The sequence below is a fragment of the Alosa pseudoharengus genome, unplaced genomic scaffold, assembly GCF_046254945.1.
Source record: "Alosa pseudoharengus isolate Yale_2024_CS ecotype anadromous, Long Island Sound unplaced genomic scaffold, YU_APseudo_1.1 YU_APseudo_1.1_scf_1, whole genome shotgun sequence".
NCBI lineage: Eukaryota > Metazoa > Chordata > Actinopteri > Clupeiformes > Clupeidae > Alosa > Alosa pseudoharengus.
Window position 1 is genome coordinate 56434170 of NW_027468564.1, and position 25080 is coordinate 56459249.

Sequence of the window (25080 nt, forward strand, 5' to 3'; positions counted from 1 at the left end):
CCGTTAATTCCTGTTTATTCCTGTTAATTCCCATATATTCCTGTTAATTCCCATGGAAAGTTTCCAATTTTGAAAATTCCCGGAATTTTGCAACCCTAATCTGAATCTTCCAAATGATTACAAATTCTCTATAGTGTTGAAAGATATCATAGTGCATCATGTATATATAATTGTATATAAATTATAAAGGTGCTCTAAGCAATGTCACACGTTTTTTAGGCTTAAAATTTTTTTGGCACTTACAGCAAACATCACCTCACCATCCGCTAGCTGCCTGTCCTGAATACATTGTAAAAAAACGCAATCTCTGTGGACAGCCCAGGCTCCATAGCGACAAAACGTGGCTAGAAGGAGATAGATGGCTTCTAAGATCCCATATGGAAAAATGCATATTATTTCCATGAGGTTTCATAATTGAAAACGATTGATTATTTCTGAAAACTTTGGCCAAAGTTGATATGTGTACAATGATATCTGTTTCACTTTCATTAAGGGAAAGCATGTTTGCAATTGACATGTTGTTCTCTTGTTTGTTTGAAATCTCTGATTGGCCACCTGTTTGCTCAAGGGGTTTGCGACACCAGTCCCCAGCTGTTTATAACATGTTTGTAGCATCGGTGTTCAACAGAATTATTTTTAAAAACGAAGGAAGGGTAATATCAGTTTTTCCTAATAGCCTACCCTGCTACGTATTTAGTGGTCTTAGATTTCGCTATCGGGTGTTGTAGGAGATATTGACAGCAGAGATGCGCGTTTAGGAGAGTTTCAATTGCAGGGGAGGGAGGGGGAGTGAGTAGCGAGCTAGCTCTCTGTTTTGTTTGAAAGTCAACAGAAGTGATGTTACCCAGCATCGCTTAGAGCACCTTTAAGACAAAAATGAATACAACCTACTTCACATACTGTTATAAACTTCTTTAACTGGTAGTATATTACCCATCACAGGACAACATATCTGTCCAAATGTGCTCATAGAGCTCCTTCACATTCCTGGACTGCTAAACCTGTTCAACTGGTCACAACCCTGAACGTATGCTGCCATGCCACAGCTTCATCTGGTTGCTGATGCGTCTGCGCTACCTTCTCTGTGTCACTTTTCTCCACTGACACATTGACCAGCAGTAGGAGACACACATGATGGGATCATAGTGGTCCTTTCTAGACCACTGTTCATCCTGCAGCTGAACTGCTACAGCAAAATGCTTACAATTCCAAAGTCAACCCAGGCAGATACCGATAAATAGCACAGCAGTGTTAGTAAGTTGTTATATGAGAGAAAGAAAGGTGAGAAATGTACTATTGCCTCCACTCATTGGCTGAGCATAGAATTGTGGATTACACAGTATATGGTCAATAACAATGATATTTATGTTTGCCAGCCTCCAATAACTCCTGAGAAGAAATGTAAAGGCTTAGTGGCACAGTATCCATGCATGCCTTATTGTACATAACCGCATATAACTGACTCAACATCTCTTACTCAAGGCCAGAATGGAGACCTCAGCTGTCCAAACACTAAAGAATGAGATATAGAAAGGTAAACAAGGTCTTCTCTGCTTTTCTCTGAGTGCCTCTTGAGCTCTACATTTCTCATTCAGCCAGGCAGCCAGTTGGCTGGTTTCTGGGATCCAGGGTTATGTTCAAGCACTGATGCAGGCTCATTACGGTAATTAAGACAATGGCTGAACAGGAAGAGGGCTTCTGTCCATATCAACATTAATACAATGCAATGAGCTATTAAGTGCCTGGAAAACAGATGTCGCTCAATCGTGAGTAACCCGTTTAACAGCCAGCATCGATTGCGATCACTGAGGAAAACAATAACAACTGTGGAACTTGTTGGAAATGTTAAAAGCTGTAATCAACCACACCATCACAACCCCCCCCCCCCCCCACACACACACACACACACACACACATACACACACAAATACACACACAAATACACACACACGCAAACACACACAAACACACACACACTCACAAATACTCTTTGATGGTTCTAAAAATGGCCTTGAGTATGGATGCCAGGCCTCCCTATTCACCAGTGCTCCCCTGTCACTGTTCATTCCCAGAGGGACAAAGACCAGTCTGTGTTTGCTGCCAAGAGCGCAGAGGCCAGGTCTGACCCCTCTCCCCCTGGCTAAGGGACTCCTTTCTGACCCTTACTGTTTGCTACACAGGGAGACCACCCCTCTTTCCATCAGCAAGTTCTACAAATGGGCCAAAATAATTCAACGTAAATAGACACAGGTGTGAGGAATATCATCTCACTCCTGTTGAAGAAGAAAGAGAAATCTCAATGTTAATATGAACGTGACTTAAGAGTAATGAGCACAAGAGCCTTAGGCGGTTTATGTGTCATAAAGGGCTACTCTATTAGCGTAGCCAAGATGGAGGGGTTTAGAGGCATCAGGGGCAGGCTGTTTTAATTAGGCGGTGTCATTTGTCTAAGAATAGGGACGGGACGGGCACACTCAGCGGCAGGGGGAGGCCTGCAGGACATGTGTGGAGTGACCTCTGACCCCGTGCTATGAGATACAGGTACCACTGCAGCACACCTCACCACTTTACATTCACTACTGCAAATAAAACCTAAAACTACACCACTGTGACTCAATGTGTGCCTAAATAAACAAATATGTGAGTGCAATGTGATTAATTTCCAACTGAATCATCAATACCTGTGTGACGCCATTGTACAGTAATAGGCCTTGTACAGACATGATTTTCATGTGCATTCAATTGTATCAAACCATCCAATTACATGAATTAAGACCTACATACTGTGTACACATTTCTCTGTCAAATATAATTAATACATTTATTCTCCAGTTTAATACTAGAAGAACATACACTGTATTTCAAACTTTCATAGTGACACACACACACACACACACACAGCCCTATTCCATGCACATAAAAAGTTACTGGGTTGTGAAGAGAGTTAGTCTATTCTTCTTTCTCTGTGGGAGGTTTGCTTGTTTAGCTGAGGGGTGAGGCGAAGCCCTTTAATGATGAGGCCATGTTACGCCCTCTTTCAACGAGGCCCTTTAATGATGGGGCCATGTTACGCCCTATTTCAACGAGGCCCCATCACCATTGTAAGGGTTCCAGTATTCACTGTTTTGGTACTTTTTCATGTAAGCTATAGACAGTAGTTTTCAGTCCAGCAGAGAATGATTGTGATATATCCAATGACACTGTCTCAAGAAAACTTACTTTTGAGTCAGAAACATGGATTAGCTCATCATTACAATAAATGTGAAAAACTGGTTCAACTTTGAGGAGATATAACACCTTCATTCTGGATTATCAAAGTTGTAGTATTATGATTAATGTTTAGGCAGTTAAACACTGAGAGCTTATGAACCATTGACTATTCCAAAAATGCATTTCCTACCACAGCGGAAGCTTTGGTCTTGCTGTTGTTGTTGTGGGTGGGGTTGGCATCCTCGTGCACACGGTCCAGGAGCCAGAGCAGAAACTCCAGGGCGTCGTGCTGGGAGTTCCCCCGGAACTGCGTGCCATACTTGGACACAATGCTCTGGGGAGACACACCAGAAACAGCATTCATCACACACACACAAAGTAAATAATCATAATAACTTCAACCATCTGGTCAGTACATGGGTGATGTGGGCTTATCTGATGGTCAGTACTGTACATGGGTGATGTGTGCTTATCTGATGGTCAGTACTGTACATGGGTGATGTGTGATCTGATGAAAGGACAAAGACAACTGCCTGAAGATATTTTGTTTGGCTGGTAACTGTAGGCCTACATTTTCAAAAAATCACTTTATTAAGTGTTTCAGGTTAGGCAACAGTGATCTTCTTAGTTATGGCTATGGCTGATATTGTGCAACTTGCAGTTTTGCATGTGGGTGCAGGTGCAGGAGCCAGACAAAAATTGTAGCATTCTGTTAACGTTAACAAAATGTCCTAGCCAGGCGGTGCAAAGTTGTCTGGAGTGTTTTGACAAATTAAACGTGGACGTCACAGTGTAATTCAACCCTCTGTCAGATGGTGTTAAGAGCTACACTATTGTCAGAGTTCTCCTGAGGTATGAGTCTGATACATAAAACAAACGCTGCTACAGCACCTCTTTCACACTTCCATGCAAGCTCCCCCAACCAGAGCCAACACAAACATATTTTCCAGACTACAAGAGACGTGTGATGCTATGCAATGATACATCACATACTGCTATTTTAAGAAACAATTTTGAAAGACTGATACCCGGATGTGCTTAAAAACGGCACGTTCATCTAGCCAGACTCAAAATATAAATGTTGGGGGCCACCTACTAGGGAGCTAATGAATTAGCTTAATCTCCATTAGAAGTGTGTTAGGGAAGAGGAGGAATAAGACAGATGTTAGCTATGTGCCTCTGCCACTCAACATCAATCTCCCTCCTCCCTCTGTTAAGGCCATGATGTGCTAGCACTAGTGAATTTCTTGAAGGAAAAAAATAAAAAGAGCAAACCCCAGCTCAAAGGAACAAACAACAGAGGCTGCACTGGAGAGGGTGTGTGTGTGTGTATGTGTGTGTGTGAGAGAAAGAGAGAGAGAGAGAGAGAAAGAGAGAGAGATATATTCCTCTCTCCGTGATCCTGTGTTTGTGCCCAAGGTTATGGAGGGCCCTGCTGACTGAGAGAAGGCATCCGAGGGCCTCACTGGCAGGATTAATGTGTTCGCAACACTGTTATGAAGATAATTATTGAAGGACAGACCTGTCTCAGGAAACACTGCTGTTCTTTGGCCTTGAACAGAAACAAGGAAATGCGTATATTTGAGAGGGAAAGTGACATGAGAACACAGAGCATAATAAACTTCATTTCTCATTACCCTCATCTTCTCTGGGAGTACTCTCTCTCTCTCTTTCTGGCTGATCTTTGGCCAGTTCACTTTTAATGATGCAAACTCAAACCACAACTCTCTTCCACTCTGCAGTGCAGAAAACCAGCTATATGCACATCATGTTGTGCTTGAAGCTACCTAATGTGTGGTTTGAGCCCAACAGTGGATACATTACTCACTGTGTCGGTTCCAGGTCACCCTTCATATTTCAGTGTGACACATTGTGCACTCCACTAGCACAATGACTCCCATTGAAATTAAACTTCAAACAGAAACTAAACCTGGTGAAACAATAGCATTTATTTTGTCAGCTTTAAAGAGTCCTCGCAAAAAAACACTTTTACTGAAAGTCCTTTTACTCCATAACAGCGATCAGTCATGGGTATCAATAGAGACATGCAACTGCTGTATAGTGCTTCCATGTACTAAAATAAAGAAAATAAAGCATGCTTCCACACAACTCCTTTAGAGTTCTATAAGTCTTACATGCTCTCCCCTTGGTTACTCAATGATTGTTGGAACTAAAATTTTTGCTATATAAAAAATGATGTGGTGTATATGATGTATACCTGTACATTTCATAACATATTACAATGTTGTTCTAAAGCCACACTGATAATCCTCATAACATCAGGTCCTGCATAACATCCAATCAAAGTTGACTAGATTCTTTTTTCACTTAACCGCAAAGTATACTTATGCCAATAGAATGAGTTGCAATCTCCACACCATCCACACACATTACGATCATACACCATAAACTTGTGTGCATTGCCTCACTATGACAAGTCGGCAAAAAAAAAAAGAGCAAAGCATAGGCTACTAAGATGACATCAAAATGAATATCTGTACATTGCACAAGTACCTGCCATTATGGGGCGGTCTTATTTTGCACCGCTAAACAGTAGGCAAATGTACAGTGGAGTTTAGGGCCTGTTTTAGAGTTTTCAGTTAGTTTTTCCAACAGTTGCTGCTTTTAACCGCCTTTGGTGAATTTATTGTCTTTTGGTTGAGTTATAAGTCAAGTCAAGTCAGTTTTATTTGTATAGCACATTTAACATGCACAGAGTGCAACCCAAAGCGCTCCACATATAATACATTGTCTGACACATAGACTAACAAAGACAATAGCGGACGGAGCGGCGTAGTCGCCAGCGTACCCGTGACACCAAGACATACAAGACAGACAACAAACAAATTAATAAATAAAATAAATAAAAATAAAAATAGAATTAGTCCAATTTCCAACCGGCTGAAAATGTCCAAGGGCCAAGGGACTCGCTTGAAACTGTGCACAGCTGTGTCTCCACAACCGATGCCACGGCAACAAAGTTCTTTACACTCACTGGCAGTCTGGAGTAAGGTGAGTTTAATTTTATTCTTGTCATTATATATATATATATATATAATTATCATAACATGTAAAGCACATTGAATGACCACTGTGTACATTTACATTTGCATTTTAAGGATTTTAGCCACAGCCTGTAACTATGGCAACAGCTAGGCCTCTCAACCTGTTCTAGAATTTCAACAAAATTCTACATTCTATGCAAATTAAAATTTGAAAAATTCTATCTCATTCACAACAAGGCAATCTTTAAAACAGATTTAACTTGCTGAGAGATACACTTTGATTTTAAACCTGAGATTACCATGAATTTTCAATATAATTTCTCCAACAATACCCAAGATGACTTTCACCAAGATCAAGGTATTTTTAGGTGAAATTGCTTCATTTTTTGGTCCAATACCATGTGATTCAGTCGATGAATCAATCTATTTCTTTTCCTTCTTTTAGGTGTACAGCACATCCTTACCAACCAGGCAGGAGTTACCTATTTCCATGGTGTGGGTGAATGTTGTTTCTTACTTTCTACATAAATAATATCTAAATCATTTTGAAATGATATCTGTTCACCAGAATGGTCTACTGAATAAAATGTTGAATCTCCACATGTAACATTTGCCCCCTAACAGCCCCTACCACTAGATTTGGAGTCATCAATCAGCCAGTGATTTGGCCTGAGTACCATAGTTATCAGCCCCAGCAAAACCATGGGCTGCTCGGCAACTCCACTGCTCTACCGCAGTTCCTGCCTGTCACCGAAATCCCAGTCCTCCACCCTATCCCTCCTCCATGGGAGGGATACCATGGGATGACCCTCCAGGATGGAGTAGCCTTTGATCCCCGGCTACAAGGCCCTGTGATGTTGGTGGATCCTAGGGGCCAACAGCATGGCACCTCTGTGAACTTCCATCCACAGCTGCAAGCGCCCCTTGTGGCTGTGGGTGGTGTAGGCCCACAGTATGGTGTCCCTGTTCCCTATGCTCCACACGTGCAGACCCCCGTCATGTATGTAGATGCCAACAGGCAGCAGCATGGCACTACTGTGCCTTTCGACTCACAGCTGCAGGCCCCCTTCATGTTGGTGGACAGAGGAGGTCTACCTCATGGCACCTCTATGCTCTCTGATGAATATCTACAAGCACCCTTGATGCCGATGGATGCCACAGACCTACAGCATAGCATCGCTATGCTCTTCAATCTAGTACCAGCACCAATTGAACCAGTTGAGCTCATCGACAACCCACAGTTGCCATCGATTGAGCAGCTGGCTGCTGGACCAAGCAGCTCTGGCCTGATGACACCAGCCCCGATGGTAAAGATTCCAGCCCCGCAGAAGACCACTGAAGTGGCCATGTGTGCCCCAAGTGGTGTGACTACTGAGTCGTTGAATCCACAGGCAACCACGTCCACAGTGGTTGCAGAGGCCATGCAGGTGCAAGCTGGCCAGTCAAAGGCCAAGATTAAGCCCCAGCAACCAGGTACCAGCAGTTCAAGGGAGAGCCTGGTGGTCAAGCTCAAAAGCCAGGATGACACCAAGAAACAGCAGCTGCATGGTGTCATGATGGATGCTGACAAAAATGTTTTCAAACAGGCACTGAAGACTGATCATGTTGAGACGGACAAGGCAGAAGCCAACCTGCCCAAGACACCTAAGAGCAGCCTCCCTGAAAATGCTGACAGGCACAAAGACAAGAACAGAAAGCACAAGCATGACAAGGGTGGAAAAGAGAGGAAGGAGAAACGGCACAAGAACGCAACAAGCCTGACCGGGAAAACAAACAAGTCTGGTGATGGAGAGAAGGAGGGGCCAGACACCAACAAGAAAATAGACCGTTCAAAGATGCCTGAAGATAAGTCAAAGGCTAAGCACAAGGACCAGTCCAAGAGCAAGAAGGCCAAAGAAACACCCATCAACATGCAACCCAGAAGCAAACTTGGAGAACGCATCATGCACTCTGTGCAAGTCTTCTATAAGCTTGGAGACAAGATAGAGAAAGCCAAGCCCCCGAAACCAAAACCAGAGGCTGCCAAGAAGTCTCAGTCTGAGCGTCCCAGCTCATCTGGCGGTCAAAGGGCGCTGCCAAAGATCCCCTACCCAGTGCAGCCTTACAGGATCCCTAAGGTGCAGAGCCCAAGCAACGTGCTGGAGCGGCCAGGATCAAGCAACGTGCTGGAGCGGCCAGGACCAAGCAACGTGCCGGAGTGGCCAGGACCAAGCAACGTGCCAGACTGGGCATCTGTGCGCTCTCATGCTGACCAGTCACGCCGCCCAGAGCACAGTCAAAGCAGGCCTTCCGCACCCGAGATAAGGGTCCAGAGGCTGCCAGCACCTGCCCGCCAAAGACATCGCTATGAGGTGCCGCACTTCTTCAAGAACCATGCTTATGGCAGTGTGGGCGACTACGGGGACGGAGAGAGGATCGTCTACCTGAAGCCTGAGTACCGTGGCATGTTCCCCATCACCCTCGTCAACTTGCCACCACTGCCCCCCGGTGCGCCCCGGCGCTTCCACTGCCGGGAGTACTCCGTCACCATCACCGCCGAGCGGCGCGCCGAGAAAGAGGCCATGAAGCGCGAGGCCAAGCGGGAGAGGGATGAGGCCGCCAAGATCACACGCAGCAACATAGACTGCAGCGTGCTGGCTGAACGCAAGCACCTGCCGCATGAGCCGTGGCCAAGGAAGGACAACTGGTGGGAGACCGGACTGGACGAAGTGTGGAAGTTCGATGAGTGTTTACTGGGCCCCAGGGATGACTTGATGCTCGACTGAAACAAATGCTTTTGTTTCATTAAACTGAACAAAATATTTATTATCAATGAATTATTTTTTTATATAATTTAATAAAATACAACTATTTTTATTATTATATCTGGCTTGAATTCATTGTTTCACTTCACACGATGACAAATTTGTGTGCACTGCCAGTGTGTGTTTATATGCATGTGTCTGTGTGCATACCTGTGTGTGTGTGTGTGCATCTGTGTGTAAGTATGTGTATGTGTATATGTGTTTGTCTGTGTGTGTGTGAGTAACCTTATGTCAAAAAAGCCATGCAGAATCAGGCATAAGTTATTCCTAGGGGCTGGAAAACATCATAAGTGAGACATGTATAGAGATGGAACTGCTGACCAAAACATCTCTTTAAAGCACTCTTTGACAAAACCAACAGCTGCAACAGTCATAACGATATCAAGGAGAATTTCAGAAAAGTCCATGTCTGAGAATAACATTTGTAATGCTGAGAGAAAGTATTCCTATAGGTAAATGTATTAACAGCTGAAATGGAATTATATTGATATAAATAGCTCTTAAATCTGTTTTATCGCCTTGTGTGTACACCTTGACAATTTCACAGCCCTGTTAAATACAGAAAACTTCTGCTAACAGTGTGAACACATTCAAATTTGTTAATACCCTTGGTTACCGTTTCTGAAAGGGCTGCTTTTTGGTCTCCGTGGTGAGACCGCACTAGAGCTGGTCACAGAGGTGGTTGTAATTTACTATGCCCTTCACTCTGATAGCCAGTCTGACCTGTGAGACAGCTGGGGAGGAGAAGAGAGCCGGCGGGAGGCTTTAGTCAGCTCCATCAGGTTAATTACAACCCTGGGTTAGTTTCTGAGACCTTTCCCTTAGATTCCACGAGAGACACTGTTGTCTGAACAAGCACAGGGTAAAACAAATGTAATTCAAATATTAACCTGAACAATTCAACAGTCAGAAGACATGACTCATTTTAACCTGTTGGAGGAGGAGTAGACATGCTTGACAGTGATAACCTCACATTTCCTGTTCTTCCAGGCAGGCAGAGCTGCCATTTAAGTGGTCCTTCGTTGACCTTGTCTGCCGCCCCTTTCGTGAAGCCTCCTAGTGTAAACAGTGATGGATACCTCCCGTGGCGCTAAGAAGAAGCCATACATCAAGAACATGGCTGCTCTGCCTCCCACAACGCAAACGCCAAGCCTGTCTAGCGTGTTAAATGGACCTTGCTAGATTCCAGGGTGACAGAGTGAAAGCCCTGACAAATGACGACTTTTACATAACCACAGACACAACTCTGTTAGCAGACACTCTTCGTCCCAGTTCCACATCATGCAGGTGCTGCATGGTGGTGCACTTCAAAAGCATTCACATCTGCTTTCCCTGTAGGAGCACCTTCACTCGGTCTCCAGTTTTGTACCCATAAGATGTCCTCTGCAGAGCTTGATGAAGAAAGAGGACAGACAGGCAGACAAGAGAGGGAAAGCAGGGAGTATAATGAAACAGACAGACCGCAAGAGAGGGAAAGCAGGGAGTATAATGAAAGGCGGGGCGGAAGGAAAGAGAGACATCAAGAGAAGGAGAGACAACATGTCGACAGATCACATCCCTCTCCTCCACCATTCTGGCCGGGCATTCTGGACTCTCATCAATTCTGGCCGAGCGCAGGCATTTCTGCTCCCCAGAGAAGGCCACAGATCCAGATGAACTCAGCCGCGGTGCCTCCCTCCACCACCACCGGCAGATGCCCTTTCCTGCCTCCAGACTCCATCAGCAGTCCGACCCCCGAGCACCAAGCAGCCCGAGATCGACTCCAGAGTAATCGGAGTAATCCCTGCTCTGAGCTTTCTCGAGGCTGTGAGGAGCTGCATTTTGGATGGCGGGCTCACACATGCACTGGACATCAAACACATACATTTGCGCCAGGGAGTGCAAAAGGATAAAGCCTTATTTATGTAAGGTTCTTAACTCATGATTTACCACCATCCAAACTAAAGGATGAAATACATCCGTCATGATCACCTCAGAGAATTTTTATAGTGTGGTGGCGAGAGGCTCGATACCCTCGTAATTGAAACTTGAATGGTTTATCCCAGATTGACTTACAAAGGAGGCTATAAATACAGCAGCTGTGTGGGAACTTGGGCCTTTAGCCATGTCCTGATGATTTCGTTCCTGTTGGTATTTATAGAGATAAATTGACAGGCCACCCCAACCTCATCTCGACAGGACAGTCTTATGGCCTGGTGTGGAATGAAGGATTTATCATATTCCAGAGCCATACCAAAAACATAAATCACGTGCACTGTAAATCTGGTGGAAATGTGCTCAAATGATGTTGCCTACACAGAGATGTCAGGGCCATCTTTCTTAACGGTGCATTTTAGTATCTGCTCAGCTCCATAAAACCATGGCTATTACTGTTGTGAAAAAGGTCTGCTGTATTATAGCCTACTGGTGGGTTTTTCAGCTTTAGACTGAAGAGATATGAGAAACACATGTATAAATCATGTATGAAGGCTGAACCAATGTGTCTATATCAGGAATACTGCTGCTAACATAGGCATCCTATTCATGTGTCTTACTTTTTTATATTTCTAATATGCTGATATTTGTATGTCTACAGTAGGCTACTGCTAACACCTTTATACAAGACTTCATGAAAATAACTAGATGTTAATGTGACATCAGGTGCTGCCACTAAAATATATCATTAAGATTCTCCCAAGGTCTGAAATCAGAAGAGATGGACACCCATGGCTTGCCATTACTTTGCATCTATAATCCACACTATGAGGAAGGTTTTAGAAAATGCTAGAATGATTACAGCAACTTCAAGATTAGGCTACTTGTTGTTTTCTCAACAGTCACATTCACAGGTAATAGTAATGAAGTAATGACATGTCCTCCTTATATGAGGCATATTTTCTCTCAATCAAATACTGACTTGCATAAAAACACCTTACATCCATTCATAGTTGGTGTCAGATATACGGAAGTCATGCAGAAGTCATGAAGAATAATGCTACACTAAGACCATTTAAAATACATATTTCACTATCATCACTATTCTAAAATTGCAAATAAAATGAACAAAGACCTTAACAACAGCATATGAAGTTCTTATGGACATTAACAGCAGGGGACACATTTGGAGGAGTGGGAGGGGAAGCAGAGGGAGAGCAGTCTGCACAGGAGGAGAGTGTCAAAGTGCCCAGCTCACTCAAGATGGTGCACAACGGCAACCACTGAGTATGCATCACCTCCCAGGCAAGTAACACAACCAACCACACACACACACACACACACAGAGAGAGTTAGAGAGAGAGAGAGAGAGAGAGAGAGAGAGAGAGAGAGAGAGAGGCAGGCTGCCTTTCACTTTGAACTCTTTTACGTCTCTCAAAAGTAGTCAAATACTTTCTCATAAATTATAAATACATGTTTTATGATGATCAAAGTTTCAGTGGTGATTCTCTGTAAGAGAGCCAGCAGTTTGATAGGTTGATGAGGCCCAAATAATCTAAGGGCTAAGGCTAAGCATGATCTGCTGTGCTCTGCCAACGTAACTCTGTAATACCTCAACCCAGTCTTTTCAAGAACTGTTTTCATGGGTAAACAACTTCCTTGCCTGCTCAACTGTGCATTGAACATGCAGAAATATACAAAATATGTATGAGTGCATAAAGAATATAAATGGGGAGGCTCTAGGAAAGCCTATCACATTACATCCAACACATCGTCCTCGACAAAAATGTATGTTAAACATGTTGAATAAGCATGTTTTGTTAAATCTGGTTCAATATATTAACTGCCACTACATTATAACATGGACTGCAATTACACTTTCCAGATTTCAAAATCTACCTCTATCTAGCCTTCGTCAGATATTTCTTTGAATTTAGAACCCATTTGTTCTATCAGTATGAAAAAGCTTAGCATGCATAATATTAATACTACCTCAAATCCAGACACACCTGTGTGTCTGCTGTGACTGTGGCCATTTAGAGTGCCAGTATTGTCTGACATAATCATAACAAACTGTAAGCAGCACATAGCACAGTTGGAACGTTTGCTGTCATTTCTAGTAGCCTCGGTATAATCAGAAGGCAATCATTGCAGGCAAGGGTGGCCTCAACTTCATAATATTGCAACTATTATCGTACCGCAAGCTGACGAGGGACAACCCTGACGCAAGAGCCCAGGTGCAACAACTTACAAAATATCTCACCTAACGCACTGCTCAGTTATTAAAGCATATGTCAAAGAACCCACCTTTTTTCCCCTGAGAGAGGGTGGGGCTAAGCATTGGATAACCTAAAAGACACTATGCACCTGTCAGTTAACCCCTCCCACCGAAACCATAGCCTACCTGCACCACACGCGGAAACGAGCAGGTCCAGTGTCGACTTTAGAATGAAAACATTGGTTAAAACGCAACCCAAAATAAAGTCAGCTTAATGAAATTATGCATTAATGATATGAAGAGGTGTCATGCGAAATCAAATAGGCTGTATAAATCATTACGGTTTCATCCTTCACTTGAAGCGGACACTTTAGCAAACATTATTCAGACGACGGTATATGTAAGGTATTGACGAGTTGTAAAAGCATTTACAACTTCATTAAACGAAGCATTTAGAAACCCACCTTGAATTCGACTGACAGCTGTGGCGTGTATTCCAGTGTCCAAAGCGCTCGCACCAAAGCCGCCAGTTGCTCCGTCACCTCGCCTCTGACGGAAACAAGCTCCTCGTTTTTTACTATTCCATTGACTCTCCTTTGACATAAATCCGATTTGTATTGTTCCAAACCAAGATATTCCGCCAAGAGATCAGTGTTGCTCAGGCACTGAACCACAGCGTTCATGAAACAAGTGTTGCCATGATTTTTCAAACCCAAGACGCCAGGAGTTTTGTCGCCATAGCACCACGACAATCTGTCTTTCACGGATCCATGGGAAGACAATGTAGAGCTCTTTTTCAAAGTATTCCCCCTTACGCCCTGAAAATCCTCTTTAAAATTCCCTGAGTTCGCGCTCAAAGTGCACGCCACACTGTCTCGAAACCCACCATCATCATCCTCGGCGTCTGCTGGATCGACGTCTCCAAAGTGTGCTAAAGTGCCCAAAGTTTTCAAAATACGGTTCATAAAATTCCCAAGTGATTTCAAAGATTTTCGTCTGAAGACCTTTCCTGATTTGTATTTCTTGTCTTTACGTTTCGTTGATTTTGATTTAATAGCTTGTTTCTTCACTTTATCCCTCGGAGTATCCATGATTGTTGAAACACCGACGGTAAATCTAAACTGCAACGGTAGAAGAAAACAATCCTACCTGTCCGTATCCAACACCTCTTTTTAAAAACGCACTGTGAAAAATACACGGTGGCACCGTTACGGTGCGAAGGCACATGACTAATGTCCCCCAGACATTCCGATTACTTCACCCCGCCTTTGTGAATTCGCTTGTCTAGGACTGTCTCAGGCACCTGCAGTTACTAGCTGGCCGAGTTGTCCTCAACTCCATGCTTTTCACTACTGCACACTTCCTCCTTCTCTCTCTCTCTCTACTCATACGCACGTTATCAGTGGCGGTCTTCTACCTACCGCCTCGCGGTTGGCACTATTTACTGATCAGCAAGTCGCCAGTGTCACCCTTGTTTTAGGAACTGAATTGCCCTAATCTGCTTTTACAATTATGTCGCGTTCTCTGAGGTTCATACCCAGACAGAAGACCAGATAATAGTTACCTGTGACTTCACCTGCGTCCCAAAACAATAATTTGCCAGTCACATTCAACATTAGGCTACATAGCTATTTTTTGTATAGCTATGAGATACACAATATGGAATAATGAGTGCGTAGGCTGTTACACTTTTGTTTGTTTTCATCTACATGGAGGTTATCCAAGGCGCATCATTCAAATGAGCCAAAGGAGTTTAATTTCCGAGGTATTTAAGAGCCCCCTACTGTTGATCTTGTGGTTTCCACCACAAACAGTTCACATGGTGCTCGGACAGCTTCCTTTCTCTGTAAGACTGTTGGAATGAGAGCATAGTAACAGTATATTATGAGCATGGCATGCTTGGCCACAATGGAGTCTTATCATTAAGACTAGACTATAGTCAGCACAAACTAGAAACTTGTTCAAAAAGGTTTTAGCAAACATCATGAAAAGCTCCACTTTTACTTAATTTTCTTACATAAAATTGCAAAATAGACTAGATTAGATTACAGTGTAATAAATATGTGAAGCTATATAACTACTAAAACAGACATCTGATTTCCGAAAAAGAATTCAATATTAATGAATTCATCTGAATTGTGCTTTATTATTAAATTAAGTTAATCATGTGCTATAGTACCCTAAGATAAGGTGTCCATAACGTCATGCTCAGTATCCACATTCCATTTCCCATGTTTCACTAAGTTATTACACATACATTTCATCATGGAAAAGAACAGCAGACAGGAATATTCCTCTGTAGAGATTTCCAGCATAAATACTTCTATAAAAACTGGGTCAAGTCAATGTAAAGTCTGTTAATATAACCAGTATAGACAAATGTAACACAGAGAATCTCCACCACCACTCACTCTGTGCAAATAAATGTGCTATATAAATAAAAGTGACTTGACTAGGCTCTCATGCACAACCTATTAATAACAGTTTCTGTGGTTAAAAGGTGATGACGTTAAACTGATTTCATTGCTGTTTACTGGCTCAGGTGCTGCACCTGCTACTCTCACCCCATAGGCTACTATGGCATTGGAGATGTAACTACGGTACTAATGGTGGCTGTTGTTGCTCTAATGAAATATGAACTATGAATGTAGTTTTGGCTGTATTTATTGAGTGGACTTTAGAAAAATTCTAAAGCCATGTTTATGGCATCTGCAAATCAAGTGAAGAAAAAAAAATAATTATAGGGTTAGGTTTACAAAGAATTTAAATGACTATTACATAAATGAAACTAATGCTGTAATTAATTTGCAATGAGTAAAACTTGTTATACTTGAATACCTCTTATACTTGTAATAACAGTCTTGTTATTTAATGCCAACACCTCCTTTATGCAAATACATAAAACGTTTGAGCAGTACACAAAACAGCAACACATGTTTTGTTCATTTACCATAATTCACAGTTTATTAATTTACTATAATTCTGTTGGTAAAATGACTTTTTGCTTATTTGCATGCTCCACATCCTTATCTCCCGGTTGTTTTAGATTTCTTGTTTCATAATCTTAGAGATTCTTCCTGTTGCTGTGCCATATTCAGGTCCAAGTGTCTGATCCCACCCAATCTCTCTCACTCACTTCCTGCAACCCCTGATATCTCTACTAAGCCATCAGTTGAACTAAAATTTAAATTCTCTGTCAATATGTTCACCAAATAAAGACATACAATTAAAGAACTAGATACTTTTTTTTTGCTGTCATATTGTAATGATCTTGTTTCAACTAAACATCAGGTATTCATGACCAAATTAAAGTTTATTGTTTACTTCATAGATATCGTCAGACTACTAATCACAATAAATGGGGCAGACATGGTAATGTGAGGGCTTGGGTAAGTGTGAATAAATAGGGCTTGGGCAAGTGTGATGTATGATTGATGGCTGCCACTGTGTGTGTTCTCTGTTCTCTGTTCTAGGTGGAGGGGTGGGGGAACCTCCAGCGGAGCACGGCTCCGTCAGCACTGGTGCTGATGACGTGCTTGTTGTTCGGGCAGATCTGCACGCTGGTAATGTTGCCACTGTGTCCGATGCCCACGTGGGTCACCACACCGTCAGAGTAGTGCCAGACCTTCACCAGCTTCTCATCACCACCTGAGTCAAGAGCCAAGAGCCAAGAGTCAAGAAAAGCATAGATATCACATTACAGAAATCATAGAATGGGTTCTATAGTTTTTTTTTAAAGGGAAGGGCAGCAGAAAGGTTTGTTAAATATTATAAATATTAAGGCCAGCGTATGTTTGATTAGCTGGACTTGTTGTAGCTCTCAGTGTTGTGGAGAACGTCCTAAGTTTGGACATGCCACACTGTGAATCTGCTAAAGAAAGCAGGCACTGCAAGACAGTGAGCAATGTCTCCCAACAGAGATGATGAGCACCTACCAGTAACGAAATGGTCCCCTCCCTGAGTGATATGCATGCCGTTGATGGCTCCTGATAGGGACCCTTCCAGCTCTCTAATGGCAGACCCATCATACACCTCCCAGTAACCAATCTGTCAATCAAAACATAAACAATACACAGCGTATAGCACCATAGCAGCACTAGAGCATTTCAACAGGCAGTTTGCGGGCCATTGCGATACTGTATTCTCCTGAATTATCACTGAAACCTTTGGTGTTCTACGTTAGTGTTCAGATCTCTGGAGTCGATTACAGTCTCAAGGCCCCATGTCATCGGATCAGTGTAGTTCTGTTATCCGGAAGGCTGTTCTTCAAGGAAATTGAAACTGCATAATTTCTGTGTATCAAATGGTAATCTGTTGGAGTTAAACCCACACATGTGTATAGAAATGTGAGCTAATCATCTCCAGGGTTGATCAGCTTGGGCAACACGATTTTTGGAATTATTTATAGATCACAAATACCACAAATACCACTCATCACACATCACATCGTTTCTGGTTATTTTTACATCGGAGCTAATTACAATTTTTCAAACTAACTGAGTGTGTGAGGAAGGGGGAAGGATGATTCATCATTAAAATAAGGGGCTTTGACTCATGCTTTTGTGTTTGTGTCTCACTTCAAGGTCCATCTCCAACACAGAGGCAATAACGCTGAAGTCACAAGGATGGGGGGTGATTAGGCTGTGTTCACCGTGCCAAGCTGTGGAATGACTTCTTTTAATGATAAAGCAAATACAGCAGTATCTGTTGGCTTCTGTTGTCCTGCTCAATGTATTCGAGCAAAATTAAATTAGGCTTGTCATATTTTTCATCTGTGTGCTGAAATAGGGGTACTTCATTTTAGAATGTATTTCAATTTCCTATTAACTCATTTTGGCACTGAGCAACAAATCATAGTCATGGCAATTTAGTCTGGACAGGTCGACCAATGTAACACAATTTCATGTACAGTGATCACAGTGCAAATTTATCTTACCGGTAATTCCATTGTCATGCCATATTGTCCTCTTTTTTGGGGGGGACCTCTGGTAATATTTTAAACTCATATAAACTCCCCAAGCGATTGGATTAAAAGACAGCAGAGCACCAATCAGGGTTTTCAATATACTAGCCTTGTGACTAATCTGCACTGTGTAGAGGACAGTCAAATAAAATCAAATATGCAATGCATTTTATAACCACAACATTGTAATTACGCATCACTAGTCATCCAATTTCCTTCTGTAGATTTATTTGTCATACCCAAAAATAAAATCATGTATAAATGTGTGCAGATGTATGAAAATAATGTATAAATGTGTGCAGATGCTGGAATTGTATGTGATGAGACTAAAGCACAGAAACTAAGGGTACGTTCGTAAATTCAATCTGACACGCTCTGGACGTTCTGAGAGTGTGAAGCTCTGATTAAATACACGACAATTCCGAATTTACGAACGGTTAAGTGTGCTCGGAGCGCTCGGAGTGGCAATTTACGAACGCACCCTAAGACAAATAAAGCAAGAGCTTCCATAACCATTCATGCCTGCAATTGAACGATGGCCCGAGCTATATAAATTTGCTTAAAGCACAATTGTGTTCTCCATTTCAAAACATTTCTTATTCTTCCTATTCAGAATGTTCATCATTGTTAACTGGATTAGTCTGTATAAGAAGCCATGATGCAAATCCTCTGAGGAGTGATGGGTTATCTCAGTGAGGTCGCTCTCTCTCCACATTGACTCAGCCATCATGACCTCATGTGCCAGTCTACCCTGCTACTGCTGCAGCTCGTATATGTGCGTACTGCGTAGTGTGTAGTGTGCAGTGCGTAGTGTGTAGTGCGTAGTGTGTAGTGTGTAGTGCGTAGTGTGTAGTGTGTAGTGTGTAGTGCGTAGTGTGTAGTGCGTAGTGTGTAGTGCGTAGTGCGTAGTGTGTAGTGCGTAGTGTGTAGTGTGTAGTGCGTAGTGCATAGTGTGTAGTGCGTAGTGTGTAGTACTAGTGTGTAGTGTGTAGTACTAGTTGGCTAATAGTAAGCTAACCATAGTGGTAGTAGTAGCACTGATTGCACTTTAATACCTGGTGGTGTTATAGAATGTGATCCATATTTGTATTTATATTAGCTCCATTTCACCCTCCACACACAAAGCACACAGCAGCTTAACAAGAGAGATTCATGTCCAGGACATGATGTGAATGAATGACGCACTTTCTGATGCAGCCCTGTCCCCCTCTCACTCCATTGGCACAGGAACGATCTGCCGTACCGCTACACACTGTGAAGATTGACACTACAATCCTGGAAGCAGACCATGATGGTCTTAGACAAACACACAGATAAACATTCAGCCCCAGAGACAAGCCAGCTCATCCTAGAACCCCTAAAATCAGAAATGCGCCAACCCCACAGCCCCCTTGGTCTCCAAGCGAGGTGCCAAAGCACCATCTCCTTCTCCACACATTGTAGCTTGGGATCCCAGGAATGAAGGAGTTAGTGCAGGGCAGGTTGGTGTCCAACCAAACACTGCCGCAGCGTGCTGGAGCAAGCAGATGGCACGGCTGGCACAGTGACGCGCGCGGATGGCGTGGGCACACTGAATCCACATGAGAGCTCTCTCTCTCTCTCTCTCTTTCTCTCTCTCTCTCTCTTTCTCTCTCTCTCTCTCTCTCTTTCTCTCTCTCTCTCTCTTTCTCTCTCTGTCTATCTCTCACCATAATTCTGGCTAATCTCTCTCCCTCATTCTTCCACACAGTATGCCACTGAAGTCTAAACCGGGGGAATGAGGCATTTGTGTTTCCTAATGAGCTCCAGACACGGGTGCTCACAAGCCCATCAGCTTATATCATTTCATGAATGAATGCAATCTAATCCTGGACTACGCTCAGCCCGGGCCATCTGCGTGGCGTCCTGTTACCGTAGTGGAAGTTTCACTACCTTTCGGTCCGTGCCACTGGTGATCATCTGATACTCCTCGGGGTGGTAGCAGACGCTTCTGAAGAGGCTGTTGGCCAGGACCATCTGATTCCTCACGTAACGCCTGCGGGCAGAGGTAAGCTCACAACGTCACCCAATCACAAGAGCTGCCAAACATTTCAATACCATGATGATATTATGTTACATGTTACTGTTTCTCTTAATGTTGTCAATGTTCTATTTGTTTCTGTAAAAATGGTTATGCTGTTTTGTGCTCTGGCAACATGGTACTTACAGTCATGCTAATAAAGCAACCTTGAATTGAAAATTGAACTGAATATTAATCAGCACCTGGGGATAGGCATGTACTGAATGGGCAAATTAATATTTTCTCTCAAAAATTGAAGAAAAGAAGAGTGCTGCCTTGGGTCAATTGTTTGAAGAAAACATCAGGTGCTCATCAGAAAGGACATGATAACTTCAATTTTTAGCTTGTGACTATCCCCAAAGTATGAAGGCCCTATAGGTTCCTTGTTGAAGGTGGTAGTCTTAAAAATCCGAGGCACACTGATGTTGATGAAAGAAGTTAAAAATCCTTTATTTTGAAACTAAGAACTTATCTGGGTCCTATAAAATAGTAGACAGTTTTGTTATTTTCTGTTATTTTTTGTTATTGTATATTGTCTATTGCGCAAAATGGTGATGGGACTTTTATGTTTCAAAAGCATTTCACAATGCACTGATTCTGATTGGCCATTCCACTTTGTCACATGACATGGAATCCATTTTAAAAGCACCTTTGTAAGAAGTAACAAAGTTTGCCCTGATGAAGACTGATTTGCAGTCGAAACGCGTAGGCGTTATCCCTTAAAATAAAGGATTTTTCATCAACATCAGTGTGCCTCGGATTTTTAAGACTACCACCTTCAACAAGGAACCTATAGGGCCTTCATACTTTGGGGATAGTCACAAGCTAAAAATTGAAATATTTTCTCACATCTAGCAAATGGCATGGGCTAATGAGACTGATTTGACAACCAAAATGCCATTCATCAGAATTACAAATATTGCAAATGAAAGAGTAAAATCCCTTCTGAATCAGTTGTGAGGGGCCTAATCAGTGGTACTCACACGAGGTCCCATATGATACAGGCTCCTAATCAGTGGTACTCACACGAGGTCCCATACGATACAGGCTCCTAATCAGTGGTACTCACACGAGGTCCCATATGATACAGGCTCCTAATCAGTGGTACTCACACGAGGTCCCATATGATACAGGCTCCATCTGAGCTGGCACTGACACACTCCTTGTCATTGCTCTTGATTTTGATGCAGTTCACTGATGCCTTGTGCTCCTTCATCGTCTCAACCAGCCTGTAGGATCCCTTGAGAATCTCCCACACACGGATCTGAACAACACCAACATAATGTCAGTCCTGCTGTTTTACAACCAGAAAGGCCTTTTCTACGGCGGCCCTGAGGTGCAAAACACAACCAGGCCAAGTCAAGCCAGGAGTCAAGCACTGAGTAGCTTAAGGTTACCTGTCCCTCTCCTCCCCCACTGACGATCCTCTGGCAGTCTCTGGTGCAGGCGATAGCCGTCACACCCATACTGTGGGCGTTGTGGACGACCAGCATCAGACGACCAGTCTCAGGGGTGAAGATGCGGATCTTCCCATCATTCCAGGCTGTGACAGAGTAGAATACATCACCTCTATGCACAGTATAGCCCATGAATAGCCAAGTGGTCTTTGTTCATTTGCTGACATCACATGAATATTGGGGCCTCAAGTAGGATCAAAGTAAAGAAAACAAACTTATAGTGACATGAACAACTATGAACTATGGTGTCAGGTGATTGAAAAGAGAACAGACATGGAACATAGGTCTGGTCTTTGCTGACTGAGACCCACCACTGACAATGCTTCTGCCATCCCGCATGAAGTCCAGTGCATTGCAAGTCATGTTGGGAACAGAGATCCGGAGCACCTCTCTGGACGTGTCGGCATGCCAGACCCTAATGTCATCCGCTGAGCAGGTGGCAAAGAGCTCGGACGACCCGCTAAGAGAGTGGCAGACAGAGAGACAAAAAGAGTGACGAGACATGGAAAATGCCGCCCTCTAGTGTTCACAACCAGTACATGAGCAAGACACGGTACATGCAGCTCTGCAAAGATGCATCTTCAAAAGTGTCTTCAGAAAATTGCACCTTGGGAAATATCTGATATACTTTAATAAATCTTTAATCTTCTAAGTGTGTTTCTCCCTGCTGTGTTACTCACAAAGGGAATGCCACACCCTTCACTGCGCTGTTGTGATTGGTGGAGAAGAGCTCGGGTTTGAAGTCCGTGTAGCCAAAGCGGTAGATCTGCGCAGCCTCGGTGCCAACGAAGAACTGATGCCCCTCACCACGCAGGGCAACAGAGGTCACGCTTCCCTCCAGCTGCACGCTCCTGAGAGAACAGCCATGAGACGCATGTCAATGAGGACGCCGTCAGAGCTGCCCCCCAATGAATGAGCTCTCTTTTGTCAGTCTGACTGTGAAATGGGTACTATAAAATAGCCATAGCATTACTTTTGCCTTAATTTGTACGTTTGATATGTTTTTAAACTGGCTGCAGTAGCCAGTTAGTCAGGATTAGTATTGTTTTATTTGGTTTGGGCTATTCTAGTCTAAATGGTTTTGAACAGAGCGTATCCCACTCACTTTATTATTTTGAAGTTGGTCCCAGAGCACATAGTGAGCATACCATCCCCTGAGCCTACCAGCAGGTCTCCTGTCCTCAGCATCTTCATAGCATTCACACCCTGATGACACACAGCAGGAACATCACAATCAACAACACTTGTGCTTTTACACTTGTGGACAGAACATAAATACAAGGTATTTCATAAAGTACAGGGGCAGAAAAGAGGGCATATCATAAAGTGCAGGGGCGGAAAAGAGGGGGTGTGTGCTGTCTGTGTACTAGGTAAAATTGTTACCTACCACTCTACAAGAGTTATGTTCATGTGCTGAATTTTTGAGATATGCATGAAAAGGGGGCTTGTTCCATAAAAACGTGTCTATTAATAGCTGGCTGATGGGAATAAATTTCAATTAAAGTTCACCGTATGCATCCCACCCAGAGATATGGCTCATATAATTGGAATGGGCAGGTGAAAGTGCCCATAAAAACTCAATCAGCACCCTAATGGCTCTGCCTGCGCGGCCCACCTGACTGAATTTGTGCTTGACGGGTCCGCAGCCATTCAGGAGCCGGGTGCTGAAGTTGACTTTGAGAATGTCTCCACTGGTTGTTCCACAGTAGAAGTAGCTGTCATCCTCAGGGATCTGACAAGCAACAGGGGCGAAGAGAATGCATGTGGATTACTAAGCAGCAGGCTAACTAATAATGAAAAGCTACTAAACATGATAAAAGTTAGTCAAATGGGATGAAAGCAGGTGAGTAAACAGGTGAGTAAACAGGTGAGTAAACAGGTGAGTAAACAGTTCACCTCGATGCATTTGACAATCCGCTTCAGCTGGCGGGTTTGGCATTCAGTGGGGCGGATCTTTCTGTTCGGGAGGTCGAGCTCCCACACGCGGATGGTGCCACTGCCAGGAACACATGGAATGTCATAATCAAAACAGTTCCACGTATCAAAAACAGAATATAGTCTAGGCGTTGTTTACACAAAAACATGTTGTTAATGTCCCATTCCAAAACAGAGCATTTGCGCTCTATGATGACACACACAGGAGTGACATACTTTCCCGCTGAGACAAACACGTTGTCGTTCAGGTTGGAGTACCGGACGGTCAGGCAGTGACCCGCGCTGTGGGCTGAGGCTGGGCTTCCACAGATGGCCTCACCCTTCTCAATGTTCCAAACAACAACACTGGAAACATCAACAGGTAACACATAAACAGGAAGTAACAGTCAATACTTAACAGTCAATAACATAAAGTCATTATGCAGAAGTCAGCTCTGGTATTTCATGCAAACAGAGGCACTTTGTGTACATACTATTGTGTTCTTTAAAGGACACTTTGTCATTACTGTAATGTTTACACACAACAATTCACCTTCCATCATCTTGTCCACCAAGAGTCACAAGATATTTGTCATTTGGGGAGAACGCAAGAGCCTCCACTTTGGCTTTGTGGAGATGAAGACGTGCATGCATCTCTTTTTTGACAAAATCCCAGATGATGGCATCAGCCTAGAATTCAAATTCAGCCAGAAGAATCCTTTTGTTCATAATCACAAATCAATAACATATTTGTCCATGGACAACAGGAAATTATTAGATTATAACCTCAACACAGTCATTTTGGTCTTGTTTGTAAGGAAGAGGGAATTGAAGTTGAGGCTATTTAGGCTTGGTGTTTGACATAAGCCACAATCAAACTAGGATTGACTGTAGTATCAACACAAGATGTTCATATTCTCATCAAAAGGTAACACGTCAGACTCCGATCTCATAGGCAAATTACTTGCTTTTGCGACATGAGTGATACCATTCATTTACCTTGAAGCCCATGAAGGTGACTTGACCAGATGCGATGAAATTTCCACTTTTGGATATACTGACACAGGATACATTGTTGGTGTGTCCGTGAAGAAACGTTTGCTTGTTGTTTTTGAGACTTTTTAGAATTACAGTACACCCCAGAGGATAGATCAAATGTTCTCTATCGGGATGCACCCTTAGTCCGGAGCATACATGTCCTGTGGAATTAAAATGATTGTGCATTGAGAAAGACACCTTTGTCCAAACAGGTCAAATCAATTAGCTTTTTAAAATGACTAAGATATAGGTTATAGGTTAATGAAAGAACATCAATAGTGATATTATCTATGGGATCCGAGCGCTTGCCTACCATTGAAGCCTATGACCGCCTCAAGCTCAAGTCGAGAAACCTCTTGCTCGTTCATCATACTTGTGTTTAGCAAGGTTTCACGTTATTTCCTTGCACCAAACAACCCCAAGCTAGCAAGAGTTCGACATGCAGACAGTTCGAACTTTACATTGATAATTTCAACAAGGAGCAACCTGTTGCTAAGAGTCTGTTTGGCTCTGTTGCTG

The 25080-nt window shown here is 43.1% G+C and overlaps 2 protein-coding genes across 2 annotated transcripts in view; both read right to left on the reverse strand.

Annotated features, from left to right (window-relative positions):
• Window positions 1-14633, reverse strand: part of usp43a (ubiquitin specific peptidase 43a) — an 84674-nt gene extending 70041 nt beyond the window's left edge. The window contains exons 1-2 of the mRNA XM_076294285.1: window positions 13616-14633; window positions 3401-3544 (exon numbers count right to left, since the gene is read on the reverse strand). Of these exons, the coding sequence (XP_076150400.1) occupies window positions 3401-3544; window positions 13616-14242 (771 nt within the window). The 5' untranslated portion in view covers window positions 14243-14633. The remainder of the gene's footprint in view (window positions 1-3400; window positions 3545-13615) is intronic.
• Window positions 14634-16063: 1430 nt separating this feature from the next.
• On the reverse strand, window positions 16064-25058 carry cfap52 (cilia and flagella associated protein 52). Its single transcript, XM_076276474.1, has 14 exons — window positions 24875-25058; window positions 24523-24722; window positions 24077-24213; window positions 23761-23889; window positions 23506-23605; window positions 23225-23341; window positions 22715-22815; window positions 22290-22460; window positions 21921-22069; window positions 21550-21695; window positions 21265-21416; window positions 20026-20128; window positions 17087-17198; window positions 16064-16799 (listed from the first exon to the last, which is right to left on the reverse strand). Exons 1-14 carry the CDS (start codon window positions 24930-24932, stop codon window positions 16621-16623), a joined length of 1854 nt encoding a protein of 617 aa, XP_076132589.1. The 5' UTR covers window positions 24933-25058; the 3' UTR covers window positions 16064-16620.
• Between the last annotated feature and the right edge of the window lie 22 nt (window positions 25059-25080).